General features: G+C 43.6%; 1 protein-coding gene across 3 annotated transcripts in view; it reads right to left on the reverse strand.

The window, feature by feature from the left end:
* The window catches only part of adamts10 (ADAM metallopeptidase with thrombospondin type 1 motif, 10), a 41,752-nt gene extending 16,473 nt beyond the window's left edge, over positions 1–25,279 (reverse strand). For 2 of the 3 annotated variants that reach the window (XM_035176916.2, XM_035176915.2), the window contains exons 1-14: positions 25,164–25,279; positions 19,168–19,563; positions 14,121–14,260; positions 13,825–14,034; positions 10,845–11,016; positions 10,332–10,534; positions 8,590–8,673; positions 5,737–5,882; positions 4,603–4,646; positions 4,168–4,273; positions 2,376–2,522; positions 1,974–2,115; positions 1,065–1,172; positions 486–631 (exon numbers count right to left, since the gene is read on the reverse strand). In XM_035176916.2, the coding sequence (XP_035032807.2) occupies positions 486–631; positions 1,065–1,172; positions 1,974–2,115; positions 2,376–2,522; positions 4,168–4,273; positions 4,603–4,646; positions 5,737–5,882; positions 8,590–8,673; positions 10,332–10,534; positions 10,845–11,016; positions 13,825–14,034; positions 14,121–14,260; positions 19,168–19,270 (1,751 nt within the window). In that variant the 5' untranslated portion in view covers positions 19,271–19,563; positions 25,164–25,279. Of the gene's footprint in view, positions 1–485; positions 632–1,064; positions 1,173–1,973; positions 2,116–2,375; positions 2,523–4,167; positions 4,274–4,602; positions 4,647–5,736; positions 5,883–8,589; positions 8,674–10,331; positions 10,535–10,844; positions 11,017–13,824; positions 14,035–14,120; positions 14,261–19,167; positions 19,564–25,163 lie in introns of those variants that run through there. The other variant, XM_035176917.2, reaches the window with a different exon arrangement.
* Between the last annotated feature and the right edge of the window lie 523 nt (positions 25,280–25,802).

Here is a 25,802-nt window from a genome sequence, read left to right on the forward strand (position 1 = left end):
TGTTTCAATTGGAATAAGATTAGCGACAGAATTAAATGTAAATACGTCACTTATTGTAGCTCCTATCTAGAATATTGTATCACTTTCTAGATAGGACGTTTAAAAAAAAATTAATTTTCATATATTTCTCAGGGAAAAATTAATGGATCTTGAAAAAAAAAAATCCGACATATTTAGAGGCTGGATATTTATGAGTCTGTGTCATTTTGTGATTGAAGTATATGCTCTACTGAGCGCAATTCTAGGTTTAGGATTGATTTGATATAACCTCAGCGATGTAGCACAATGACACAGCGGTAAGATGACTGACAGAAAGAAGGGAGCAACACTCAAAAACCTATCGTACTTGCTGATCCTCACTTTTAAGTTACTTAAGTTTGACATAAGTGTAAATAAGCTGAGTTGTATGAGTCGATCCACCAGGTCGAGTTTTTCACCACAATAATATTACCACAGTTCAGACTGGTCCCAGCTGAGATGTGTACCTGGGGCTGTCACAGTGTCTGATAGAAGAGGAGACTCCGCCTCCACACGTCCTGCTGCACTCCTCCCAGGGCGACCACAAGCCCCAGCCTCCGTCCACGCCCTCCGGACGAGTCCCATACACCACACACAACCTCTTGTAGCACCACTGTGGTAAAATACACTCATGAACACACAGCACCAATAACAGCTTCACATCTAAGAAAGGATGAGTTTCATTTTTAATAATGGAAAACGCTGACCCAAAAGGTTATGGAAAGCAAATATCCTAATATCAGTCCTAATCTCGAAGGGAAAACAAAACTAACAAAGAATAAGAGCAAAGCTCACAGCTCACAGCTCCAGGAACAGAACTTTGTTTTCAAGGGTGATCTTTTTTTTTTCTTCCTTTTACAACAGTTCATCTTACAAATATTTTCATTGGAAAACATTTGATCCAAACAAAACAACAGCCAAGATGAGTCAGGATGAGGACATTAGCAGTGGGACTGGAGCCTCCAGATCCTCCATCCTACCTCCACCACTGACAACCCTTAAAAAGACTAATGCATTAAACAAGTTGTTTTTCAGAGTTCACTCACCCCTTTCTCTATTGTGTTGGTCTGACAGATGGTTCCCTCTGCAGCAGGAATGCTACTGGTGATGCAACGGTTGCTTTTACTCATGCACCATAGTTCACTGCAGACTTCCTGCGTGTGTGTGTGTGTGTCAGTGAAAGGAGAATAAAATACAGACGATAGAGACAGAAAAATAAAAAAGGGAAAGAACAAAGACAATGGTCAGACAACCTGTCAGAGTGTTTCTACATACACTAAGAGACACGGGGCGGATTTGCTGACTCCTCTCTTCTGCCTCTACAGCAATGTCTATAACACATGGGGTTACGTTTTATTGGGTACATATGCTCTGACCACATAGTATCCATAATAATGAGTCTATAAAGCCGTGTGCTGTTCCAGATGTCCATTCACTCTGAGCCATCACTCGAGTTGACGCTGTTCAGCGAAGGTACTGCAAGGTCCTTCATATCTTTCACTCATTCATATCATTTACAATAAACACTTACTCTGAATTCCTATCTGCCAACTATTTTATGTATTTATTTATTAGAACCCTTTAAATACATTTTATATTTTTAAAGAAATTTACACTTTTAGCTCAACACAACTGAACAGCTTTTTTATTGTGTTATCATTTTCGTACATACATACTTGTTTGTCAGTGCATGTCTGTGTCTTGTTTTTTGATACTTCTTATTTCTTTTCAGTTAGATATGTATTTGAATATGGTAAAAAAAAAAAGTCACTATATGTTCATATACTGTTTATAACAGAATCAAATCAAATCTACCCACCACCAACCACTTCTGAAAAATAATTCAAACTCTTCAGACTATTTGTCATCAACTATCAGTTAGAGACGGCGGAGAGCAAGTCAATAGAGAACAAAGAAGCTGAAAGATGAATGAAAAGTGTGGACAGGTCACTCACCGCGTATTTACATTGTCGAGATCTCATGCCGTACTGGAAGCGGCACTGTTCGTCTGCATCGTATGCCTGACCTGGTGCCGTGGTGGGGTACACAAACTCCTGCTTGGGGGGGACGTTGTTCAGACAGGAGCCCATACCAGAGCTACACCAGAGGGGAAAGGGGAGGGAGAGTCAAATATAGAATACCTGGTAATGTTTTAATTGGTACAACGTTATTGTAACATTGAACAAGCAGGTGATTGAATCTAAGTTGATTTGCCTTCTGTCACGTTCAATCTGTAACTTCAATGTTTTCTCTCACCATCAAAAATGGTACATTGACGTCCAAGTGACTTCTTCTCTCTGAAACCTCTAATTACCAAATGATTTGTGGTGTTGCAGATTTCTGATAGGCTGACTCACTCCAGGAAGCTGGTGATGTAATCCCGGCTACAGGCCGACCAGATGAACGGGTTAGTTTTCATAGTAATGTGGTCGGCCATCAGCTTGGCGGTCTCCTGGCTGCGGGGGCCGCAGGCGTTCCCCATCCCGTCATGGTTCATCCCAAACCTAAAGCCCATGATGATACATCGACAACACTTTGAGGCTTTGTGGACGGGGACAGTGGGAAAAAAAGGATCCCTGTGGATAAACTGAGGGGGATCTGAAGCACAGACGAATTACAGAGTAACATCCACAGCTGTTACATGTGTTCATCTTTATCCATCAGAAATATATGATATATGACCAGATGTTCATTTTAGCATCATATTAGCATCATATTAGCATCATAGGACAGTTGTTCTTCAATAAACCGGGACTCAGAGTCCTGCTGGTTTTCAACTTGACATCAATTCAGGGACTGATTTACACATTGCGGTGACTTAAAGATTTCCCAGTCTTATCCACCGACCCTCAAAGTTCTTTACAGCACAAGTCACATTCACCCATTCACGCACACCTCCATGCTATACACTACACTTTTTCTAAATTGTCAATAAGGCTGTCGGGGGAAATTTGGGGTTCAGTATCTTCGGAATGCGGACAAGAGCATGGAACCACCGACCTTCTGGTTAGTGGACGACCCTCTCTACCTCCTGAGCCAAAATAACAAAACAAGACATTTGATGCCAGAGAGGACGATGAAAAAATGTTATTGATGTTTTATTTATACTATTTCTTCACCAAACAATTAATGCATCTCTTGAGAAATTAGTTGATCAAAAACATAATCATAGTCACAATCAGTACTGGCTCCAAATAACGTCAAAAGCACCAAATGGCAGCACCCATATGTGGGATATAGCTTCATCTTTGTTCAAGTGGAGACACACCGTCCATCTTGATATAGAGTCTATGTTAACATCCATGTCAGACAGTGATATCACTCAGTAGCTCTGCTCGAGGCTGAAATATAAATGTCCTGAGATTCCTCTGCTGAGTCATTACTGTCTTGTCTTTTCATGTGGGTGCTCTGCACCACAGACAGGCCTGTATTCAATCTAATCCTGCACTGAGATGTCAAAACAATTTATATGGCAATTATGAACGACTGTTCATTGTGTTGAGAGTCGGGAAGCGGACTAATACACACACACGAGCACACTATGTCCCGTCATGTTGGCTGGACAGCTTCGGGGTCACAGCACTCGAAAGCTACCTGCGTTAATCATTACGGAGGCAGGACCCTCTGATGGATCCACCATCTGACCTAATACTACTCACTGTTCTGTGGACAAACAATGAAAATGAGTTCTACTCAGTCACTCTGAGAAAGAAGAGTAAACAAACAGTGGTTTCACAGAAATCAAATCAGTGATCCTTGTTGATTTAATGTATTCATATCAGAAATAAAGCTTATAGGCAGCGACAAAGTGATCCAGAGCAGCTGCTTTAGGAAATCACCATCACCAAGGAGATCCAGATATGAAAAAAAACAGCTGCTGTTCCAACCACACATGTTACCAATTCCCCTGGCGAATAAATAGTGTGACTGAAAAGAAAATATACAACTATTAACACATTCACAACTGATGGAAATGACTCATGGTGCAGGATATTACATAAACTGTCTTTGGAGATGTGGAGGTGTAATCTGAGGACTGTCTCTCTGCGGAGGGAAGAGAGAACACGGGCACCGCACCACAACACCGGAGGACGTGTGTCACTTTGAAAGAAATGTTCAAGTTCATGCGTGTGTATGTGTGTAACTCACGTGTGTCCTATCTCGTGGGCGATAGTAAAGGCTGTTCCCAGACCAATGTCCTCATTGATGCTGCAGCTCCTCTCCGGCTCACACATCCCTCCTACAGGAGCCAGACCTGACACACACACAAACACACACACACACACACACACACACACACACACACACACACAAGAGGACATTACATTGACTATTATTGACTAATGAATACATTTCCTTGAGAATTACTCTAACCAAACCCATATCTGAAAACTTCACCACAAACTTTTATGAATACATTTTGGAGACTTGCAAACCCCCATAATGTGACAGATATTTACACAGAGTTAGGTTCAAAGTGTGTGTTTGTGTGTGTGTGTGTGTGTGTGTGTGTGTGTGTGTGTGTGTGTGTGTGTGTGTGTGTGTGTGTGTGTGTGTGTGTGTGTGTGTGTGTGTGTGTGTTACTTAGGGTTTCACATGGCTTGTTTTTTTGGATGCAGATGTCGTACCTGCAGACGAGAAGGAGAGGTGGTTTGGAAAGGCTTTTCTAAAACTAATACTTGAATCTCACACACATACAAAAAGCCTCATTAGCAGTAATCACACGTACACACTGTATGCCTACAAACACACACACTCGAAATGAATGCAGTGCATTCACAAATATACACGCAGACGTTGGGGACAGACAGTGGACGGCAGTGATAGTGGACAGATATCGTTTTTAAAAGAACAATAGCAGGAAGTCTTGGACGGCCACTGTGGTGTCGTCTGTCTGGACAGCTTCCATCCTCTGCTTGATGAATGCCATCGTAAAAAACCCAAACGTTCTCACAAAGCCACCACAGCCACAGCTAAAGAAACAGTAATGACATTTATCTGTTTGAATGTTCACCTCCTGCAACACGAGCTGGTCCCACATTCTGTTAGAAAGAAGAATAGGAAAGTATTTGTGGCAGCTCAGCCCAGCCCGATCAGATGACTCTGAGCAAACTGTGGCTGTGCTGTTTGCTGATGGACATTCCTCAGTCAATAGCACCAGTGTTTTATCTGTTTAATACGTGTCTGCCATTGTTGCGTGTGTTTCCCCTGCAACACAATCAGCAACAGAGTGGAGTTGGAGGAATGACTAGACGACTAAGGTTTAGCAGGGCTGTCACATTCAGGTTCAAGGAAGCTTTGATTTGATTTCTGCTCCATGTCTCATCCTCTCTCCGGGTGTCTCGCCATCTTCTTTAACCTGTTTTTAATTGTTTCTCGCTTCTTTCTTAGATCTCTCTCTCTTTTTCTCCAGATGCGGAGAAAAAAAATGGAGATGAGAGCTGGGCAGAGCGGTCCCAGCTATCGTCACCTCAGTCGGGACAAGACACAGCTCAACTCTCCGGGATACGACTAAATGCAGGCGTGTGAAGAGAAGAGCTGGGAAACCCTGTTTAATATATTAAACTAAACTAAAAATATTCTGATCTACAACGATGTGGAGGAGCTGCAGCGTCAGGTGGAGTTGTATATTTATAAAGCTCTCACAGAACTAAGGGCTACAGCAAACATAAAGACTCCTTTCTGGTTTGGGCCTAACGTGAGATAGGTGTTTGTTACCTGGTGATAAGCACAGCCGTGTCGTGGTGTGCGATCCCGTTGTCTGGAATGGCGTTCCCATAGCTGCTCCGGTGTTGGATGTTTTTCTGCCACTTGCAGAAGCTGTCTAAAGACTTCCCTGCATGGTGGTTGATCTCCAGTGTCGGCTGGAGGAGAAGACAAGAGAGGAATGGACTCAAGGCAAATCAGGAAAATTGCATTGCTTATTTAAACCTTAAAACACTACAGAGTGGAGATTACAACTGGGCTACAGCAATTTCATGTTTTCGCAAAGATACTTTAATAATGTGAGGTTATTCCAATGTCAACAAAGAGGAGATTTCGACTATCAGACGATAGGCCAACAATGCTATCTTAACCCAGCCCCAGTCTTCCTGTATTGCACTTTCAGGCTTGTTTTCCACCCCAGTATGTTAGTCTTTCTGTTCTGTGAAAACCATGCATCTCAGAAATGTTGAGGTTTCTTTTGATAATCTGATGGTTTTCTTTAATATAAGAATTAAATGAATTTACCCATTGGTCAATTTACATGAAATGGTAGTTTTCAGTCTCAAATATTTGGAGATAAATGGTTTTCAGTGGACTTTATCAGACCGTATGTCATACATGGTGAGACCACATTTCTAACATTTGGATTCCCTGACTTAAAAAGCTTGAAAAAAAAAGAACTTCCCTCCACTGTCTCAAAGAGGCTGAAGTGGAGGGAGGATTAGAGTGGAATTGCTTTCTAGTACTATGAGCGTGCCGAGAGAGGAAAGAGAGGAGGGAATGCACCGCTGGCCACAGCTGGCGAGAACTCGTAACCCAGGAATGCATGCGGTGACATAACTAGTAATTGCCTCATCCCACAGTCGCTCATTTCTGGGCCCACTGCTGGCCGGCTTTTCTTTTCTAGGGGCAGCTCGCCGTTTTCAGACCTGGAAAGCTAAAAGCACCACTCGACTCAGACTCCTCGCGATCGCGTCCCGACCTCAACCTCAACGCTCCACGGAGTAAGAATAACAACATTAATAGTGCCCACCACTAATGATCCTAACATTTACTTATTTACTCTCTCAGATGACGAAAACACATCCGAGTGGTGAATTACGGAGCTAAATCTGAGGCATGGCATGAGCTGTATGAATCATAAATGTTCCCTAATAGGATATCTGTGGAAGAAACCTCAAAGCCACAGTCCAGTTTGATTCTTCTGTCAGATTGCAGTAAAGGTCAACACGACGATGGAGGCAGCGGCACTGTCTCGCCACACGCTGTTAGTGGCAGGCTAATAAGGTCATGGTCTAGGTAGTCAGAAGGCTCCGTCATCTCCTGAGCTGTGCTGGTAAGGTCAGGCCCTTTTTATGAGCTGGACTCTCAGTCTCTGTCCTCTGTAACCTGCATTCACTCATTCATATCATCCAAAGACAGGAGACCACGGCCATGACAGCCCCTCTGTATTGGGACACAGCTGCACATTGGGCTAAATGCTTACATCAGCATGGTACAAATAAAACCAGAAATCTGTCTCTCTCTCTGTCTGTCCTATAAGTTTCTAGACAATTGCTAATCCGATCAACTTCAAACTTGACAGATGTGTCTCTGAGGACCCCAGGAAGCACAGTGTGGACTGTGAAGTGTCCCCCTAAGGGCACGGCCACACATACGCAAATAGGAAGGATTATCACCTGCAGAGGAGAATAACGAATCATCCCCTGCTGAATTCGGGCGGTGCAGGATGTGGTGCACACGCAAATTAGTTCTGTGGTCAATAGTCTGTTTGAGGTTGTGGTTGTTGTTGCACGAGGTAAAGTAACAGCTGTTCAACAGCTAATACCAGCCATCAACCATCTTGACTCACTATGAAAACACCCCCTCGCTCGCACAGAATAGAAGTGAACAGGAGATGAAATTCGCCACTGATATGCTCCTGTGCAGTCAGAAGTCTATCCTGAAGGTAACATGAACATGTTGACCAAATGTATTGCTCATCCATTCAACTGATCTCAAGGCATCTGACTCAGAAACAGAAAAGGAGACAGGAGAGAATTCATGGAATCGTCTACAGGAGGAACAAAGCCCCAGATTCTGTGCCAATCTATCCGTAGTAGATGTCGACACATTGCACTGGATAAGTGAAAAGTTTAACCTGCTGGTGGCGTTTGAGGTTTTATCAGGTGATCACCAAAATCATGGGGATTCATCCAATGAGCACCATGAATGTCTCTTTGATAATTCATGACAATCTGACAGTTTTTGAGAATTTTCCTATTTATATAGAGTCTTAGACATTCACATGAAAAAAATAAAAATGTCAACCTCATGGTGGCCCTTTTATTTCAGTCTATCCGAGGGTTGTTAGGAAATTTCTGTCTGGACAAAAGTGGTGGAACATCTGACAGTGTGGCAAGGACATATTAGTAAAATCACCAGACCTTGAGGAATCTGGTTAAAAAAGGAGGTGATGGTGTTCTCTTGTGCTATAAATGGTGAAGCAGATTTAGACGCTGATGTGTTTTACATCAGCGTCTGAATCTAAAGTCACAGCAGGTCAGAGAGGTTACTGTACACCACAGGAACCAGCCAGACAGTCACAAAGCAGTTCTGTCTGACAGGTACAAAACTCCCCTCATTCCCTGACTTTAACGCCTTCCCTCACCCATCACCTTCCTCCACGCCTCCCTACATCCTCTTTGTCCCTTTCATTACCACAAGACGCGTTTACTCACTCAGTCCACCGGGGAGTGGTGGAGGAAAAGACACTTAAGCCAATAATTTGACACAAACAAAGAGTGCATAGATGCTGCTCAGAAGGGGGAGAGAGAGGAGAGAGGAGGAGAGGAGGAGAGGAGAGGAGAGGAGAGGAGTATTTACCTGGTCTTCCATGAGCAGGATGAGCCGTGTCACCACTATGTTGACTGCATTCCCCAGGCTAGAATCCTGGAACAGTTTGGCAACCTGACCTCCAGGGAAACAAGAAAAGACCAGTCTTAAAAACAGCTGAGACACCAGGAGAGCACATTACACCAGAGTGGAGACAAGACGACAGGTTGACAGAAGAGTAACAGTTGCCTTTCAAAACTACATTTGCTCTGGATTTTTCGTATGCGTCTGTTTGTCTGTTTGTGATATTTATGAGTGGATTCAAATATAACTCCGGATCAAGTGAATTTAAATGTGGTTTCATAAGGGGACTGTTGGGCCTTGGCGGAGGTATGCCCTCTTCTGAGTGGCCTTGTAGTTTCCTGAGAAATCAATGAAAACGTTGAAAAACATACTAACTTGTAATGTTAAAGAAAGTGACAAATAATATTCCTGGATCTGCCCCCTGATCCGAATCTGCACACAAATTGAATGTGTTCTTTCCTGACCCGTACCGCATCCTTCCACCAAGTTTGGTGGCAATGCGTTGGGTAGTTTTTGCATAATCCTGCTAAATAACAGACAGACAGACAGACAGACAGACAGACAGACAGACAAACAAATGCAGACGAAAACATAACTTCCTTGGCGGAGGTAATAAAGATTCATACAGAGAAGTTAAAGAAAACATAATCCCAGTCTTGAAAATGGAATGAATAACGTCCACTGCATGCGTAATGGAAAACAGCCTGATTCAGCTGTGATTTTCCTGTTGAGAAAGCAAACATCCCTGTCTCGTGTCCCTGCTGAGATTGATTTTAAATGATAACCAAACACCGTATGAAACAGACTAGTGTGAGAGTCTGTATGCAAGCTGTAAAGTCAGAGCACCACCACAGCAGCAACAAGTGCCAGAGGTTATTAAAGAGTTTAAGCACCGAGAGTAATAAAAGGTAAAACCACTGCTCGCACTGAGGCTGCTTTCTGACACTTGTCATTACTGGTGTCTGGTGTAGTTTGGCTCCACTTTGCTGCAAACCGCTAAAGAGTTTGGTTTCTGTGATTCTGCACCAGTCTGGATGCAACCTGCTTTGTGACAATAGCAGCTGAACAACCCTTCATTAAATACATTCCTAACGTGTGTGAGTGTGTGTGTGTGTGTAGGTTTAAAGTGATTAACTGTGTGTGAAGTGATCTTCAGTGATAGAAATAGTGCAGATGATGACATACAACCTGAGCCTGTCTGACTAAAACATGCGGCCTCACATACACATTTGTTTTTCCTTCCTGTCTCGAACATTATTCATGAAAATAAATGAGCCTGGTTGTGATTTATTGATAAAAATTTGGTTTTTTGACATTTAAATGTACAAAGTTTATGTCCAACTAATCCTTGTGAGTAGAGACGCACTGAAACGTATTTTAATCCCAGGAGACGTTTCTGTTCTTCCCAACTGAGCCTTTAATCTCACATTGAAAATGTTTTTTAGTTCGACTCCAAGATGTTCATTTGTTTTGCACGACGCCAAGCCACCAAACCGTGACTGGGTGATGGAGGAAAATCTGCAAAAACAAATCATAATTTTTACCACATCTTCTCGTCCTGGCTTTGTTTTCGTGTGAAACTTGGCCCTAAGTTTTATGATAATTCCACCATGTGTGAGAAACTTCCACCACTGACTCCACTGACGCTGAAAAAAGTAACGTTTCAACTCATTTGTGCGTGTGAGTCTTTGTTGTGTTGTGAAACTTACAATATTCATGACAGCCAGGATGTACTGCTCGATGTCCCTGCGACCGTGGTAACCCACCATCATCTTATCGGCCACGACCAACGTCTCCACGTAGCGCTCCCGGCTGACCGAGCGCTTCAGAGGCAGCTGGCCGCGACCGACGTGGTGAGGGGGCGTCTTCAGCGTCCGCTGCCACCAGGACGCCCCCTTCATCGGCTTTTCATCTGAGAGAGATCCCAGACACACAGCCACACATTTTGAACACATGCAGAATGAAATAATGCACAACAGCAGAGCAGCCCTTCAGCCGAATCATTCACTGAATATTTTGTATTTGTCATCACTTGCCAAGAGATAAATGACCATATGAAACACTTTAACCAAGCGACCAATGACACATGAAGACAATTTCCGAGACTGCAGAGCGGAGCTAACGTACGACATTACAAGGTTGGATGTTTCGTTTGTTAAAAGTTCGTTTTCGGACCAAACATTTCTGCTGCTACTAAAAACCAGAATATCGCCCCCTCTCACCAATGACTCCGCAGGATAGGCCCTTGTACTGATGGCGAAGCGATGACCGCTTGTAAACCACATGGGGGCGCCCCTCTGCTCTCTCCCCCCTCTCCGTCCTGCTGGTCTGGTTATCTGATGAGACAAGGGGTTCAATCAGGTACTCCTCTCCCCCCGCAACAATCACCCCCTGCTGCAGAGAGACAGATTTGTAGAATAGAAAAGAATAGAATAGAATAACAGGAACAATTTCTATGATAAAAACGTCACAAATATTAAAGACAGTTCAAATCTTAACTAATTATCCCTGTGAAGTTAACGGCAATATGTGCAATATACATACATGTTCATACAATCACATCAGTCCATCAATGAAAAGGGCTAAAACCTGCTATCAATCACTTATACTCTGATTATTGACAAATATGGTTAAGTAAGCAGAGTGAAGGTCAGGTAAAGATAAATCAAATCTCCTCTGATGGGTCAGAAAACCTGCAGAAGAGATTTCATTAAAAACCTCTCGAGTTTTAGATGCATCAAATCTTGAAAACAGTAACAGTTACATGTGAGCTGTTAGATTCTCTTGACTTTGACAAAAGCTTTTTTTTTTCTCTACAGGGACTTAAGCCAATGACTTTTGATTGAAAGTGGTGATCCATTCGAAAAGGATTCTGAAAGAACCACATTTTAAATCTGATCTAAATATGATTTCAATCTCAAAAGAGAAGATTTGCTTCTTTTCTCTGTTTTCAGTTTTCTTGGGGAGGTTTTAGACTTTTGATCATCAAAACAAGACTTTACCTTCAACTCAGCAAATTCTTTTTTTTTATGTTTCATACACTAAACAATTCTGAAAAATAATATGCAAGTTAATCGATAAACATAAATTGCAGCCCTAATGTTTGCATTGACAAATTCTCTACAAAGTCTTTGGCACAGACACAGACTTAAATGCACAACAATATACACGTTGTTTGTTTATATTCATGTAATGACTATTCACCAAGTACAGATCAGTGTATTTAAAGATACAAGCCTAGCATGATCATCTATTGCTCTGTTTTCCCAATGCATCAACAAACAAAGACTGCGCCTCTTATTGAGCCCTCTGATGAACACACACACACACACACACACACACACACACACACACACACACACACACACACACACACACACACACACAAAGACATGAAAGAGTGAACGGGAGTGAGAAACATGAGAGGGTGAGGCAGAGAGCGATACACTAACACTCGCTTTGATTCCGCTCAGCTGTGTTGGCCTCGGTCAAAGCGAGTGTCTCCCCTCGACTCACTGCGGCGGCTTTCAAAGTGCCTCTAATCCCATAATAAAGTTAGTGATGCCCCTCTGGACACACAGCACGCTCGCTGGTGAATGTGCTCATGCTGGTTTGACCAACAGTAATTACGTGTGCTACTTATTAACGCTTTGTGAACACATCTAATCCTTCAGCTGTATATACAACTATTATTGCGGGGCCTGCTGTTTGGAGTGAGAGGACACACAGATACACGGTGTCGTGAGCGAAGGAAAAACGATGCATCAACAAAATGATGGATTGCGATTCAGAATATCCATTGAAGTGATTCAGACAGAACCAACTGAAGGACGAGGACACATGCGGTGTGCTGAGATGACTTTATTGGAAGTAGAACTGGAAGTAAATAAGACGTTTTGAAAAGCTGCTGAGACGGTTCAAATCAGATCCTTATTTCATTTTTTGCTGCCTCTTGGGACCTGCCTTGTTGACCACAGCTTCGGTTAATAATATCCTACATTTCCCAGACTGCCTTTGAACGTGCTAAAACTTGATGCACCGTGTGTTACAGGCAGATGTTAAAGTCTGCTTCAAAGGGAGTGATTGTTGTGTCGTCTCACAGTGTCAGGCTGTTTCCAGACACCCACTCAAGTCTGGACATTTTCCTGAAATTTTTCCAGAGGGGCTGTAAGTGAGAATGCAAATGAGTCAGGAAAATGTCGCAGCGAGACAGTGGGCGTGTCGATGACGTTTCTAACACGCGACAGACGAAGAAAGAAGAAGAAGACAAATATCTTATATACACGTAGAAGATGCAGTCAACTTTGAAAGATGACATATAAGAGCTTTTGGCGAGGAGGACCAACACAAAAATTCTCAAACAAGACTTTTGTTCTAAATTTATACAGTATGTCCTGGCTCCTGCAGGCTCCACCCCCAATTTTCTTCTAGTTGTGAACATGTTTGACTCTGACAATCTCCTGCTGCTTTCTTTACATGTGAAAGGCAAACTCCACAAAATGTCCAGAACCAATTTTCTGGGACATTTTCTGGAGTTCACGCAGTGTTCGCTTAAGCTCTCTTCTATCGTTTTTCATTGTTTTCCCAACTCCTTCTGTTACTTAAACTGTTTAGACTAAGGTTCCTTTGTCGGAGAATATAAACCGGCCACCCAATTTGTATGACTGTTTCTCATGACAGCAGCTTTGGGCATTGGTTATGCTAGAAAAGAGTTAGTTTAAACAATGCGCTGTCTGACCACATCGCAAGGCAGAAGTGTTTATAGCTATTTCAAAAGGGCCACACTCAAAGGTGGAGTGAAAAGCTGCTGACGGAGAGATGCGAGGCACGGAAATGATTTAAAATAGTCTCCACACACCTGACCAATCACTGAGAGACTAAAAAGCTGGTGCAACTTTTGCCTTTTTTACTATAAAAAGAAAAAAATCCATGAGAAATAAAACAGAGAGCCTCTTTCAGGGAGAATCTTTGCTTTAAGCTTCGCTCGAGAAGCACCTGAAGTTTTCATTCTGGATCATTTCACTTTGAGAACCACACGGGTTGACTTGGCCGAAGATGAAGACTGGCTTTAAGACTCAAGCTTTGTTAAAATGTTATGCTTTGATGTCGGAGTCAAGCGCATCTGATCCCTTATTTGCTGAGCCAGCACTCCTGCTGCTGACCTCACTCAGTGTGGATTAGACCAGGGGGGTTGAGTCTTACCAGGCCGTTACAGTTGCTCAGGGCCACTTTGCTGGAGTGCGGCTGGTCTTGCAGGTGTCCTATGTAGTGGCAGTGGGGAGAGTAAGGGTGACTCCAGGCTAATCTGCCCCTCTTCCAGTACTCGACCCTGAACTGCCGCGACAGCAGGCCTCCCTGCAGCGTCAGGTTGAGCATGAAGTTGTTACGTGATGTGGACAGCTGGTAGAAGAGCTTAGAGACAGAACAAGTGAGTTAATAACTGAGTAAGACAAACGGACAGAAAAGAAGAATTAAATCAAAAAATTCAAGCAAAGTACAGAGTCAGGAGGCCTTTCTTCAGTGCTGCGTCTTCTTCTTCGTTGGTGTTGATGCGTTTCTGCTTCCAGCGTCTCGCCATTAGGTCCTACACGTACTGGGATGGCGATTTCATACTGGCCCAGACTGGACAGGAAGGCAGCTAGAGAGAGAGAGAGAGAGGAGAGAGAGAGAGAGAGAGAGAGAGAAAGTGAGAAAGGAATGAAGAAGGCATTAAACCACAATCGCAGTTTAACTTAATAAAACGTAATTCAGCTTAATCCAATTGAATCTAATTAAACACAGATGAGGATTTTGGCGTCGCCCACTTTGAATAGAGCTCTTTTTATTGAGAGAGTAACCCAGTTGGCGAAAAGGGACTTGCTGACTTTTTGGCCGATCGCTGACGAGGCTCCAAGTCCTCCATGAGGCCAAAGGGACGTTGCCACGGTTACCCTGAAACTGTATACTTCCTGTCTGTCCCAGTCTGTGCCGGGGCCTGGGGGAGATTTATTGTCCAAACACACACAGCTAACTAATGGGGAAAGGTCACAGGCAAATGAGCTGTTTTTTTTTGTTTCTTTAATCAAACCTTTGGCCTCCGTTGGTGGAGAGGCAGCCCATTCCCACAGAGAGTAAATACCCAGAGATCAGAGTTCCCTGGTACAGACTCGGAGAGCTCTGCACCGGGACATACAAAAACACTCCGAGCTTTAAAAAACAAGAAACAGCAGGCACAATTAGAAAAGCTGCCTTCACGTGACTCAGGAGGCAATTTAGCAAAAAATACTCTCTGCATACAAACGGTTTCAGTTAAAAGACTGGAGAAGAAAAAAATGGACGGTGACGTGTTTGTGTTTAAGTTGCTATTTCTCACATGTTCATTTCACGCTAGATTTTCGAGCTGAACACGTACGTTTCCGGTTACGGTTCAAGAAGGTGGGAGAGCCCGAGTGGTTTTTATCTCGAGGCCGCACAGGTTTTCTGAAAAACACTGTTAAACAAACTAAGATAATTCAATGATAACGTATAAATGGGAAAAAAGTCACTCCGAGGATCTGGGCTAGCAGTGGCTACTATATAGCATCGGCATGTTCAGTCAACACAAACCTGTGATGTGTTGGCTAAAGTTAGTACTAACTGGTTTATGCTAACATGTTTTCACACACACCCAGAAGATATGGAGCAAATTATATTTGGTTTATAAATTAGGTTAAAGTGATTTAATATGATATAATACTTGCTTTTTATTTGTATTTATTATTAAGGCCCACAGGTAGAGTGGCTGTGGCCAATTTAGTTTTCCCCTGCAAGCGATCGGTTGGTTGAAGAGCAGATATAATTTCAGTCAACAAAATTATTCTCTTGGTTGACTACAGTCCTAAAAGAGGTGAGATTATCTTTATTGTCCCACAAGGGGAAATTAGTTGTGCAGCAATAGTTCACAAAGAAACAACAGCATCCACAATAAAAACACATTTTAAGCAAGTACAGTGAAATGGAAAATTCCTACCACTTACAAATATGGAAAACAGATGACAATTTTTAAGAATGTGCAATAGAGAACAAAATCTTTTTTAAGTGTTTTTTAAATGGACACCTGAAGGCAAGCTGTCAGCTCTAGTCCTTGGAAGCGTCACCTTCCTAATACCAACAACACATCCGTCCTCCTCTAATAAACCACACAAAGTGAATCCGACAGGTGGTTTTCATTACCTTTAAAGTACAGGAAAAACTCCTGGAGAGAAAATGAAGGGAGTGTTTTAATAAAGTAGATATGGAAGAAATTAATCAGACCTCACACAGAATAGACTAATAAAAAAAACTGTAAACTACAGGTTTAAATAGACGGTAAAAAGCCACATCCTCTCTGCAGGATTTCCAACTCGATCCTCTTGCTCCCACAGGAGAGAGGAGACACAAGTAGTAGTTCAAACTGATGACTCAAATACTACAAGTGTAAAATCATTATCAAGTCATTGTCCCTCTGATGGTTTACGTTGTTTCCCAGAGTAACAGATACACACCAGATGTTCGAGCACCAGTGTTCGGAGCAGCAGCGGGATGTTGATGCTGACAGATTTAAAGCGTCATGTAAACTGCTGTGTTAATCACATTTGGATGTGTACAGTTTATTGGAAGACAAGACAGGTTTTATAGCCTTGCTTGTAATTTTCACAAATAAAATCTCATCTTTATTGCGTTTTTTTTGTTTTACAACTTTTATTAAAGCAAAATGAGGAATGAGTTTGAAGAGTCGCTCCAACTGCTTTCTATCAAAATTCCTGTTTCTCGATTTATGTCTCGTAGAATAACTGTGTGTGGCCTGGGTCTTTTAAGAAAACAAATGAAACACAACATATGACAACATGTGTTATTGTTTACATCGCACCCTGCCAACTATTAGTCCTGTGTGGTCTGCTTGTAAACAGCACAACCTCAAATACATATCTGATATTTTACCTCTTAATGGTGGTAACTTGACACACACAGGGAACTTTGCAGTAGCCAACAGTGCAAAATACAGTGTGCTCAGTGAGTCTGAGTCAGAGGATCGAAGAATAACGCACAGAGAGACTGAGAATGGAAACATGTTTGCTTAATTAAGGGGGACACTCCCTGGCTAAAAGAAGAGTGAAGAGAAGCTGATACATCCACCCATGAACAGGGCATCACCCTGATTTCATTATCACCATATGAGAATAGTGGAAGGAAATACTCTGGATGGAAAAATGTCCCTCCCTCAGACCTCAGGCCAAACGCTGCCAGAAACAGTGGGTATCACAACCTTCACTCTGACTTTGTCTATACATACAGCTTTCGTTTTTCTAAATAGGTGTGAATGTGAGTGTGAATGCTCTCTGTGCGTTGGGCCTAGCGACAAACTGGCTAACTGTGCAGGATGTACCCCGCCTCTCAGCTGGGACTGGCTCTGGCCCCCCGTTACCCTACAGATACTGGAGTGGACTGTGTCTGTCTTTCAGTGCCACTAATGTCTGCAGTCAATGTATCATATAGGAGCCTGGAAACCAGACCAATCAGTGAGCTCATGTTATTTGCTCTTTTGGAGAGGTCTGCCCCGTCCCCACCCTGAAAGTAGACAAAGATGCTTGCTCAGAAAATCAATTTCATTGCCAACAAAGATGACTGTCGTTGCTATGGAGCAATCTTTTGACTCTGGTATCATTATTTTTGATTTGAAGTCACGTCTCTGGTCATCTGATGAATGTAAGTCCGATATTCACGTTCCTACAAGCTTTGTTTTGGTCTCCACCAACTCCTGAAGAAAATATCCAGATTTCAAGCTGCTTCATCATCATCACCCGTTGAGCCGTTCAGCTTTAAGTGTCTATATGAAATGTCCTTAGGTCTCCTTAGCTACGTGAGTGCTTGAGGGGTGGGTTATTTAAAGGAAGCAGTGTGACAGACTATTGGAGATAGATGGCAGTGAGGGGTCAAAGGTTAAGTTTAGGAAATACACAATCACTGCTTTGTTCTGGGTGACGAGACTCTGACACTCAGGGAATTTATGTCTTTGCCTTCAGGAGATTTCAGTCGCTTCAGCCTCAGTGCGTAAGTGAGACTGACACAGACACTGTGAGGTGAGGAGGGGGTGGGGGGGGGGGTCAGGCACGTGTCTGTGCCACAGCAACATAATTTGTGGAAGCAGAGTTCAAGTTCATGTGACCTGCAGACCTGCAGAGCAGCTCAGCCGGTCTGACACCTCGTTTCACCCAACTTTTTACCATCTGAGCTTTGTGCATGGGAATTACATATAAAAACAATTACACTAACCAAGGAACACATGGTGATCGTTAAGATTAATTTATAATCACATATTCTCATTAAACACAAATTTTAAAAAATGGTATTAAGAGAGGGTTTTTATTCCCCTTACAGAAATGAGGAACAGATTTCACACTGGGCACCTCGACCTTCAAATACATTTAAGTACTTTTCCTCGAACGACTGAAAGTAATTAAAGCAGCCAAGACAATCACAGACCGTAAACCAGAGGTGTTTCCCAATTACTTATACAGGCCTCAAAGAGCCAAGTAGTTTTACTCGTGCGTTTAATCCAAAAGGTCTCTGAAACTCTTCTCCCAACTAGAATTTGTGATTGGTTTGAAAAATTGAACCTGTGTTATGCAGCCTGGCTTTAGAATAAGGTGGGAAACCTGACACGGCTCAGAGTTTAGTGGGAAAGGGTGAACACACATTTCTATGACAGTAAGATCACATAATAGAAGATATTTTTACAACTATGATGAAGTATGTTGACTTGTATTAGTTTTTAGCCGGATTAGGCAAATTCAGCTATTATAGAGACAAGTCTCTCACTCTGTTTACTATACCACAATATTTTCCTCAAGTCCATTCATTTTCTTTCCTCTCCCCACCAACATCTACCCTGAGGCCTCCAACCAGTTGCACAAGCCCAGAAAACCTCCAAACCTCAAACCTCACATGTCCAAACCACCCAAACTGGCTCTTTTTCGACACAGAGGAGCACCGCCTCCACTCCGGGCTCCCTCCGGATGTCCGAGCTGAACCCAGTCACCTGGAGTAGGAAACCCATTTTGACCACTTGTATGTGCGCGTTTTAGCCACTACCCGGAGCTCATGATGGAAGTTTAAGTCGGGTGAATGTTGGAACGTACACTGACCCGTCAATCAAAAACTTGCTTTGAGGGTTTCATCCACTCTGTCCGATCCAAAATGAATCAAAGACGGGTTAAACACAGATTTATTATCTCGTTTCAAACAGGATTTCTTGGTCTAAGTCAGTCTTACAGAGCTGAACTCCTCACCAGAGTTGATGTTCTGGTATAGAAGCAGCAGTTATTACAGGGTTTGTCTGTTTTAGACATGTTTTTCCACTGCAGCCTCACAGCAGGGAACAGCCGCATCGAGCCCGGCTGCAGGGCCGACAGTGACCGACCTGTAACGCTCTCTTCCTGTGTCCTTTTACCTTGCAGTGATAAAACAGTTGCACATACACACGCACACGCAGTGGAAAATCACAATCACACACAGAAAAAACTACAAATCACAATCGCCTCCTCTCACCTTGAGATTGAGCAAACTCATCCCTGTGACCTCCTGCGACCTCGGTGGCAACCATGACGACGATGACAGTGCAGACCAGACCAGTCCTCCGTAGCATTTCCATGGTTACTACAGTAGTTGCTATAGTAACTGAATTCAGTGCAGTGGTTTCCGGGCCTCTGTCCCAACATGTCTCCTGCCCTCTCGGATTGCCCCGTCGCCTAGCAGTGGGACAGCTCAGCGCTCTGTTGGGCCATGGCTGCAGGAGGAGCTGAGAGTTCACACGGACATAGCAGCCTCTGCAGCGTGTCGATCAGTGAGTGGGGACGGAGTCCGGAGAAAAGTCCTCATAGACGTGGAAAAAGCCTTGACGGATCTCCCAAGGGGCTCTGGTGGGTTTAGTCTCCTCTCTTTGCCCTGCGGAGGAGAAACTGTTCAGTGAGGAGCAGTTCATCGAGGAAAGGGGGTAAAAGGGAGGAGAGAGACACAGTGAAACACAGGCAGAGAGAGAGAGAGCATGAGATCTCTTTGACCCATGCAGTTCCCAGTCTAACAAATACCCAGGTCACATTCGGGATCCAGTGAAGGGCCGCCCAGTCCTGCATTATTCCCTCAGCTAATCAATCTTGTCTTTGGCGGAGGGCAAACACCCTGTCTTTCACTCTGAAGACCAGAGACAACAGCAGGTCCCAACCTGGGGCCCCTGAGGCCCCCGCTCTCTAAGCTGCCTGCCCACCGGAAAGAGTTCAAACACAAAAGAAGCCATTGATCTTGTAAAGAGCTGCTGCTTAATGCCCAAACAGGGCTTGAAGTGAGTATTATGTCAGAGGCTCTGGGGGTAAAATGAGCCAATTTGAGAGGAGCAGCAGGTTGCCATCACCGCTACGCTGGCTGACTGTGATGGTTGGCTGTATGGCTGAGTGACTCGCTGGCCGGCTGCCTGACCGTACAGCTCTCTAATTGGCTGGTGTCCAGGGTCACAGACGGACAGTTTGAGTGTCTATATGAAGCTTGTTTACATCTGAGACTAAGTTTAGAGTCCTGTAATGATTATAGCCTGAATAATGCTGAGTAATTTTTGGTGAGTTTGTGCCAAAACATTTCTGAATAAGTCTTTTTTTTTTACTTATATAGATTATATATAAACAGTCTTGATATGATCCCTAAGATTTTATGTAACAGCGACACTGTTTCTAAATTACCGGAAAATCACAAACCTAAAGTTGAAATGAGATAAGATGATCATTAAAAACAATAAAAACAGTTAACTGTCAGTGACGAGAAACCAATGAGGATCTCAAGCAGTGACTTAGCTCTGTATCAACAGTAGCTGATCGTGCAAGACTTCCAACAATGAGCAGGAAAACCTCAATATCAAATCTAAACAACCAAACATCCATTATCTAAACCGCTTAGGGTCGCCGAGGGGGGGTGGATCCATCCCAGCTGACATTGGGCGAGAGTACACCCTGGACAGGTCGCCAGCCTATGGTCAATTTAGAGTCTCCAATTAACCGCAGACTGCAGGTCTTTGGACGTGGGAGCAAGCCAGAGCACCAGGAGGAAACCCAGGCAGACACAGGGAGAACATGCAAACTCAGAACACACAGAACCTTCTGGCTGTGAGATTGGTGAACAGATTGGTGCAATTCATTCTCTAAAGACGTGTTAAAATCCTGCTGCCAGAGGTGCTTTTGAATAACAAGAGATGAGGATGATCATTTAGAGGCAACAGTCAACTACACATCAAAGGTTTAGATCCTGGAAAGAGGAACTTTGATCATTTCCCAGACTACTTGTTAGACTGGCCTTGATGTAAATAAACCTTAGGTTACATTTAACTGAGCTCTTTTCCTTCCTTTTCATTTTTTTATACTTAGAGACCAACATAGAACGAGTCTGCTTCATAATAACAACGGAAAATGACTTCCTCTGACCCACAGCGCCCATTATAACAACAGAGCAGAGCCAGGATCAGGAGTCACGGTTTCATGGGTGAACTTCTTGAGTTTCCTGGCTTTGGGTTGCAGTGTCAATGAGAAGAGAAAAAAAAGGGCCCTCACTATCCTCCAGTAAAGTCTGCCCACCCAGCTCACTCCTGTCCCTGGCTCCCCTCTCTCCCCTGCATCCCTCCCTCAGAGCAGTCTGGGGCGAGGGGAGCGAGAGCGGAGGAGACGCCACACTGGCCCAGATGGCTGGCGGCAAACCAACTGCAGCCAAAGGTAATCGGAAGCAGATGGGAAACTTTTTTCGGTGACGAGAGCAGGGGGGGGGGGACAAGTTGCCTCCTGAAAAGAGGAGGAAGAAAGAAAAGAAAAAGACGAGTGCAAAGCCCAGAGGGGAATGAAAGAGAGATGGCAAGAGTGTGAGCTGCTCGAGTGTTAATACCCTGAACCGAGTTTGGGGTAATGAAGTTGAAAAAAAAGCCCTAACGTGCCTCTAATTTCATTTCAAACAGCAAAGGGACGGTACAGTAAAAAGAGAAGTTGCTTTAAAAGCACTGAGGGGTCTTTGTACTGTTGCAGCTCCGACGTGGAACAACCCAAAGTCTTTCTCTCTTCCCCCTCCCTCAGGCTTTCTCCCAGTCATTTCCTGCACAGGCCAAACTCCCCCCCCCTCACCTCCTTCATTACCCCTGCTCCCGCTCGCGATTTATTGTGGGGTTATTAAACTTGCATATTGATTGCTTTTCATTAGCACTAACTCCCCCCGTGTTTATTTAAACAAGAGAACCAAGGGGAGGCTGGACCCCACCCCCCCACCCCAATGCCATCCCTCTGTGCTTTCCAAGTAAAGCTGCTTAAAAAGATTTGTGGACAGTGTTCGAGGAAAGATTCCCACAACAACGTGTGTGCACTGCTTTCTGGGTAAATTATTGCTCCATTATAAATCGCACATGAATGCAGGTAAATTGAGAGTCGACCGTCTCTCAGAGGCGATGGTGTCGTACATCTTCCACGACGTGTGTGTGTGTGTGTGTGTGTTGTGAAAAACTTTCCCCTCTGGGCTGTATAACTTTTTGGGGGGCGAAAATAGAATACGTATGTTTGTCAGCAGGCCAAGTGAGCACATACGCTGAATCTCTCCACGGTGTTCTGCTTGGATGAACCGCGATTATCCACCATGTAGCTGCAGAAAGAAAGAGAGAGAGAGCGAGAGCGAGAGAGAGCGAGAGCGAGAGCGAGAGAGAGCGGTCCGAGCTGCAGACAGGTCGCACAGTTTCCAGCGCAATCACAATCTGCAAAATAGAAAAAGGAGGAGAGCAGAAAGAAAGAGGTCGTTGTTGCAACAAGGGACAGAGAAATTGCACCGCTCGGGATAATTAGGTGGGAATTTAAGGGTGGGCCAAATTTGCAATGTAATCAAGCCAGTGGAGCCAGAAGTGTTTTGACACATCTTCTTTTTTTTTGCTTGTTATCTACTAGTGGTGCTCTGCATGAAAAAGATGCACAGTGAGGGTTTTTTTCTTCTTTTCCTCTAAAGACTGGAGCTAACTATGCTGTCCTTGTCTCTGACTGTTGCCAGGGAAAGTGGAGGCTATCCGAAAACTAGCACACTAATCAAAGCCATATGACCGGCTCAAAGTAAAGTCTGTGTGGAGCAAACAGATGCTAAGTGTCCCTCAGCTTAGCTTCGAGTCTAGCTCTCTCTCTCTCTCTCTCTCTCTCTCTCTCTCTCTCTCTCTCTCTCTCTCTCTCTCTCTCTCTCTCTCTCTCTCTCTCTCTCTCTCTCTCTCTACTTTGATCAGGGAGTAGCTCATGAATCAGCTTTAGGTTCAGTTTATTATTTCATTAAAGCTCCGGTGCGGCCTCTCTTTCCTAATAGGACCACGAGGCCGTGGGATCAAATGGCCCACGAGACGAATGTGACGAGTCAGACGCAGCCTTTCTGTCGGCCTCAGCAGCAGAACGCTTCACACAGATCTCCAGATGAAACAGGTGACAGAAATAATACAGAGAAGTTGAGGGGGGGGGATATATCTCAGACTAAACTCTCTGTCTGGTACAAAGGCAGAGAGAAAGAGAGAGAGAGAGAGAGAGAGGCAGGCATTCCTTTCTCTATTTCCCCAAATAAACAGTGTGCAGATGAAAAGTGGGAACGTAAACAGGCCGGAGAACCTCGGATGTGCTCCCCTAACTCCGAAAATGTGCCTCTCAAGTCTGAAACAATATTTAGTGAGGCAGAGAGCTGACTCGACACGAAAGTGAGTCAGCCAGCAGCACTGGGAACACAGCACAGATGGCGGTGGACGCTTTTCTCTTTTCTGTCTGCTATCATATTCGTTTCTCTGCAGTTTTTAATTTGGTTTCGAGCTTCCAGGCGTCCAAAACACTAAAAACACACCACACCAGACACAGAGAAGTAGCAAGTATCCACATCTGAGAAGAGAGAGTAAGAATGTTTGGCTTTTTTCTCGGGAAACTGACTTGATGATTGATGATCAATAGTTGCAATCTGACTCTCTGTCGAATTAACTTGTTTTAGTTCTGAACTTTTCTGAAATTGTCATCGCCGTTTTGGCCCTAAGGGGTCATGATGCCGTCTATCCAGTTTAAACGTACAATATGTAACTTTGGCCACTAGGGGTCTCTCAATCAAAACAATAACAAAAGACCTAGTTTGATGATGTCATGACGCAGCATGGTATCATGGGAGTTGTCTTTACCGCCACTGCCGTAGAAAACCTATCTGACACGACATATGCGCAAATCAAATTCACGTATTAGGTGATTTTTATTCACGTTATACACTGGTCACGCGATTGCTTACGAGTGACCAATACAAACAGCGGAAAGAAAAAACTGCACAAATGGGATAGTTGTGTATTTTTCCTTCTTCGTACGCAGTTTGCGTTAAAATGTGACCAAAAAGAAACGTCCAGTTACCTTGAATAGAATTGGGGATTTCTTTGGGTTTGAACATTGTTGGAAACATTTTGGATAACTAGAGTCCGAAATATAAAAAAGGTCTATTTGTTTTTAGACATTTTTAAGAAGAATTGTTACATTTTATATCTTTAAACACAGTTAGCAATGAAATTCTGTGTTTTTTGCTTGAACTGTCGGTTCTAACGGCCTCCTAATATGTTCCATTAAGATTGTGCCAATGAGTGAGGTCTGGTGAGAATGATTAAACTCACTCAAGTATAATACAGTGTGTTGTTAGAGAATATGTTTTGTCTTGTTGATGACGGTGTCTGGTTTCTCCACACGGCCAAATAAAAAGATGTATTTATATGGATTCTACAAAAAAATCAAGAATACAACATATCAACCTGCAGAATTGTGTCCAGTCAGCAGAAGAGCAGCAGGGACCACAGACATGTCACACATCTGATTAAAACACATCTGTAAAACTAAAAAGTGACTTTTAAACATCATCTTTGTATATTTGTAATCCCCATAGTAGGTTACACACACTATAAATGATACTGTAGTTGTTTAAAAGTACTGTACATACTCATACTAGTGAATGTGGCTGTTACTACAGTTTCTTCTGCATCTGAGAGAAACTGCAAGTTGCTCCCCCATCCGGTGAAGGACTCAATGCCACCCTTCACTCACATACCTGATGTCTGCTGTCGGCCACATCATCCCTGCACACACACACACACTAAACACACACACACACACACACACACACACACACACACACACACACACACTAAACACACACACACACACACACACTGCCCTGTCATCAGCCAATGAGGAGCTCCCAGCAGTGAGAGCTCTTGAGGAGAAGAGAATATCAGGATAATGTCCAGTGGCAGTTAAAGAAATTTTAAAAAAAGAGGAGGAATTGTGCAAATACTATGAGATGGAATAAAATCCACATACGTGCAAAAACATGAGCCACAATGAAAAAACATAAAAAGACTAAATCAGAGGCGACATTCAAAGTCTGTGCAGAACTACTTGCAGAGAAAAGAGTGTGAGAGCAGAGAAGCAGCATCAGGTCTCCTCCAGGGTTTGTGCATGAAGAGGCAGAGAGTGTGGCCGGGCTCGGTGACCTACCTTCCCGTGTCCCCGTGCACAAGTGTCCGCTGCGAGGCCCGGTCCTCTGCAGGAGCAGTGGAGGAGCAGTGGAGGAGCAGTGGAGGAGCAGTGGAGGAGCTGAGAGGAGCTGAGAGGAGGAGGCTCCGGCGGGAGACTGAGGAGACTCAACTCCTTCCACAACCTCAGAGCTGCAGAGAGCTGTCAAGTCCCCTGTACTACAGCCATCACACTTCCTGTCATGGCTTTCAAATTAAAAGGTGCACTGGAAAAGAAGAGTCATTATCATAGATGGCTGCAAAAGACAAATTCGTTTCCACATTTCTGCATATTAAAGGTACAGTAAAGGTACTAATCTGCAATATTTTCATTACTGTCTGGATTGTAATGATATTCTAACAAATTCCTACGATTGAATGTGTCTCTCCAGGATTTCCAGGAGTCTGACCCTGTTACTGTTTAAAGGTCCAGTGTGTAAGATTTAGGTGAAAGGGATCTATTGGCAGATATTGAATATAAAATAATAATCCTAGTTTTAACTAGTGTGTTTCATCAAAATTGTACAAATTGTTGCTTTCTTTACCCTAGAATGGGCCCTTTATATTGAAATACTTAATATTTACATCGGGAGCGGGTCCTCTTTACTGAGGCCGCCATGTT

The sequence above is a fragment of the Hippoglossus stenolepis genome, chromosome 14, assembly GCF_022539355.2.
Source record: "Hippoglossus stenolepis isolate QCI-W04-F060 chromosome 14, HSTE1.2, whole genome shotgun sequence".
Classification (NCBI taxonomy): domain Eukaryota; kingdom Metazoa; phylum Chordata; class Actinopteri; order Pleuronectiformes; family Pleuronectidae; genus Hippoglossus; species Hippoglossus stenolepis.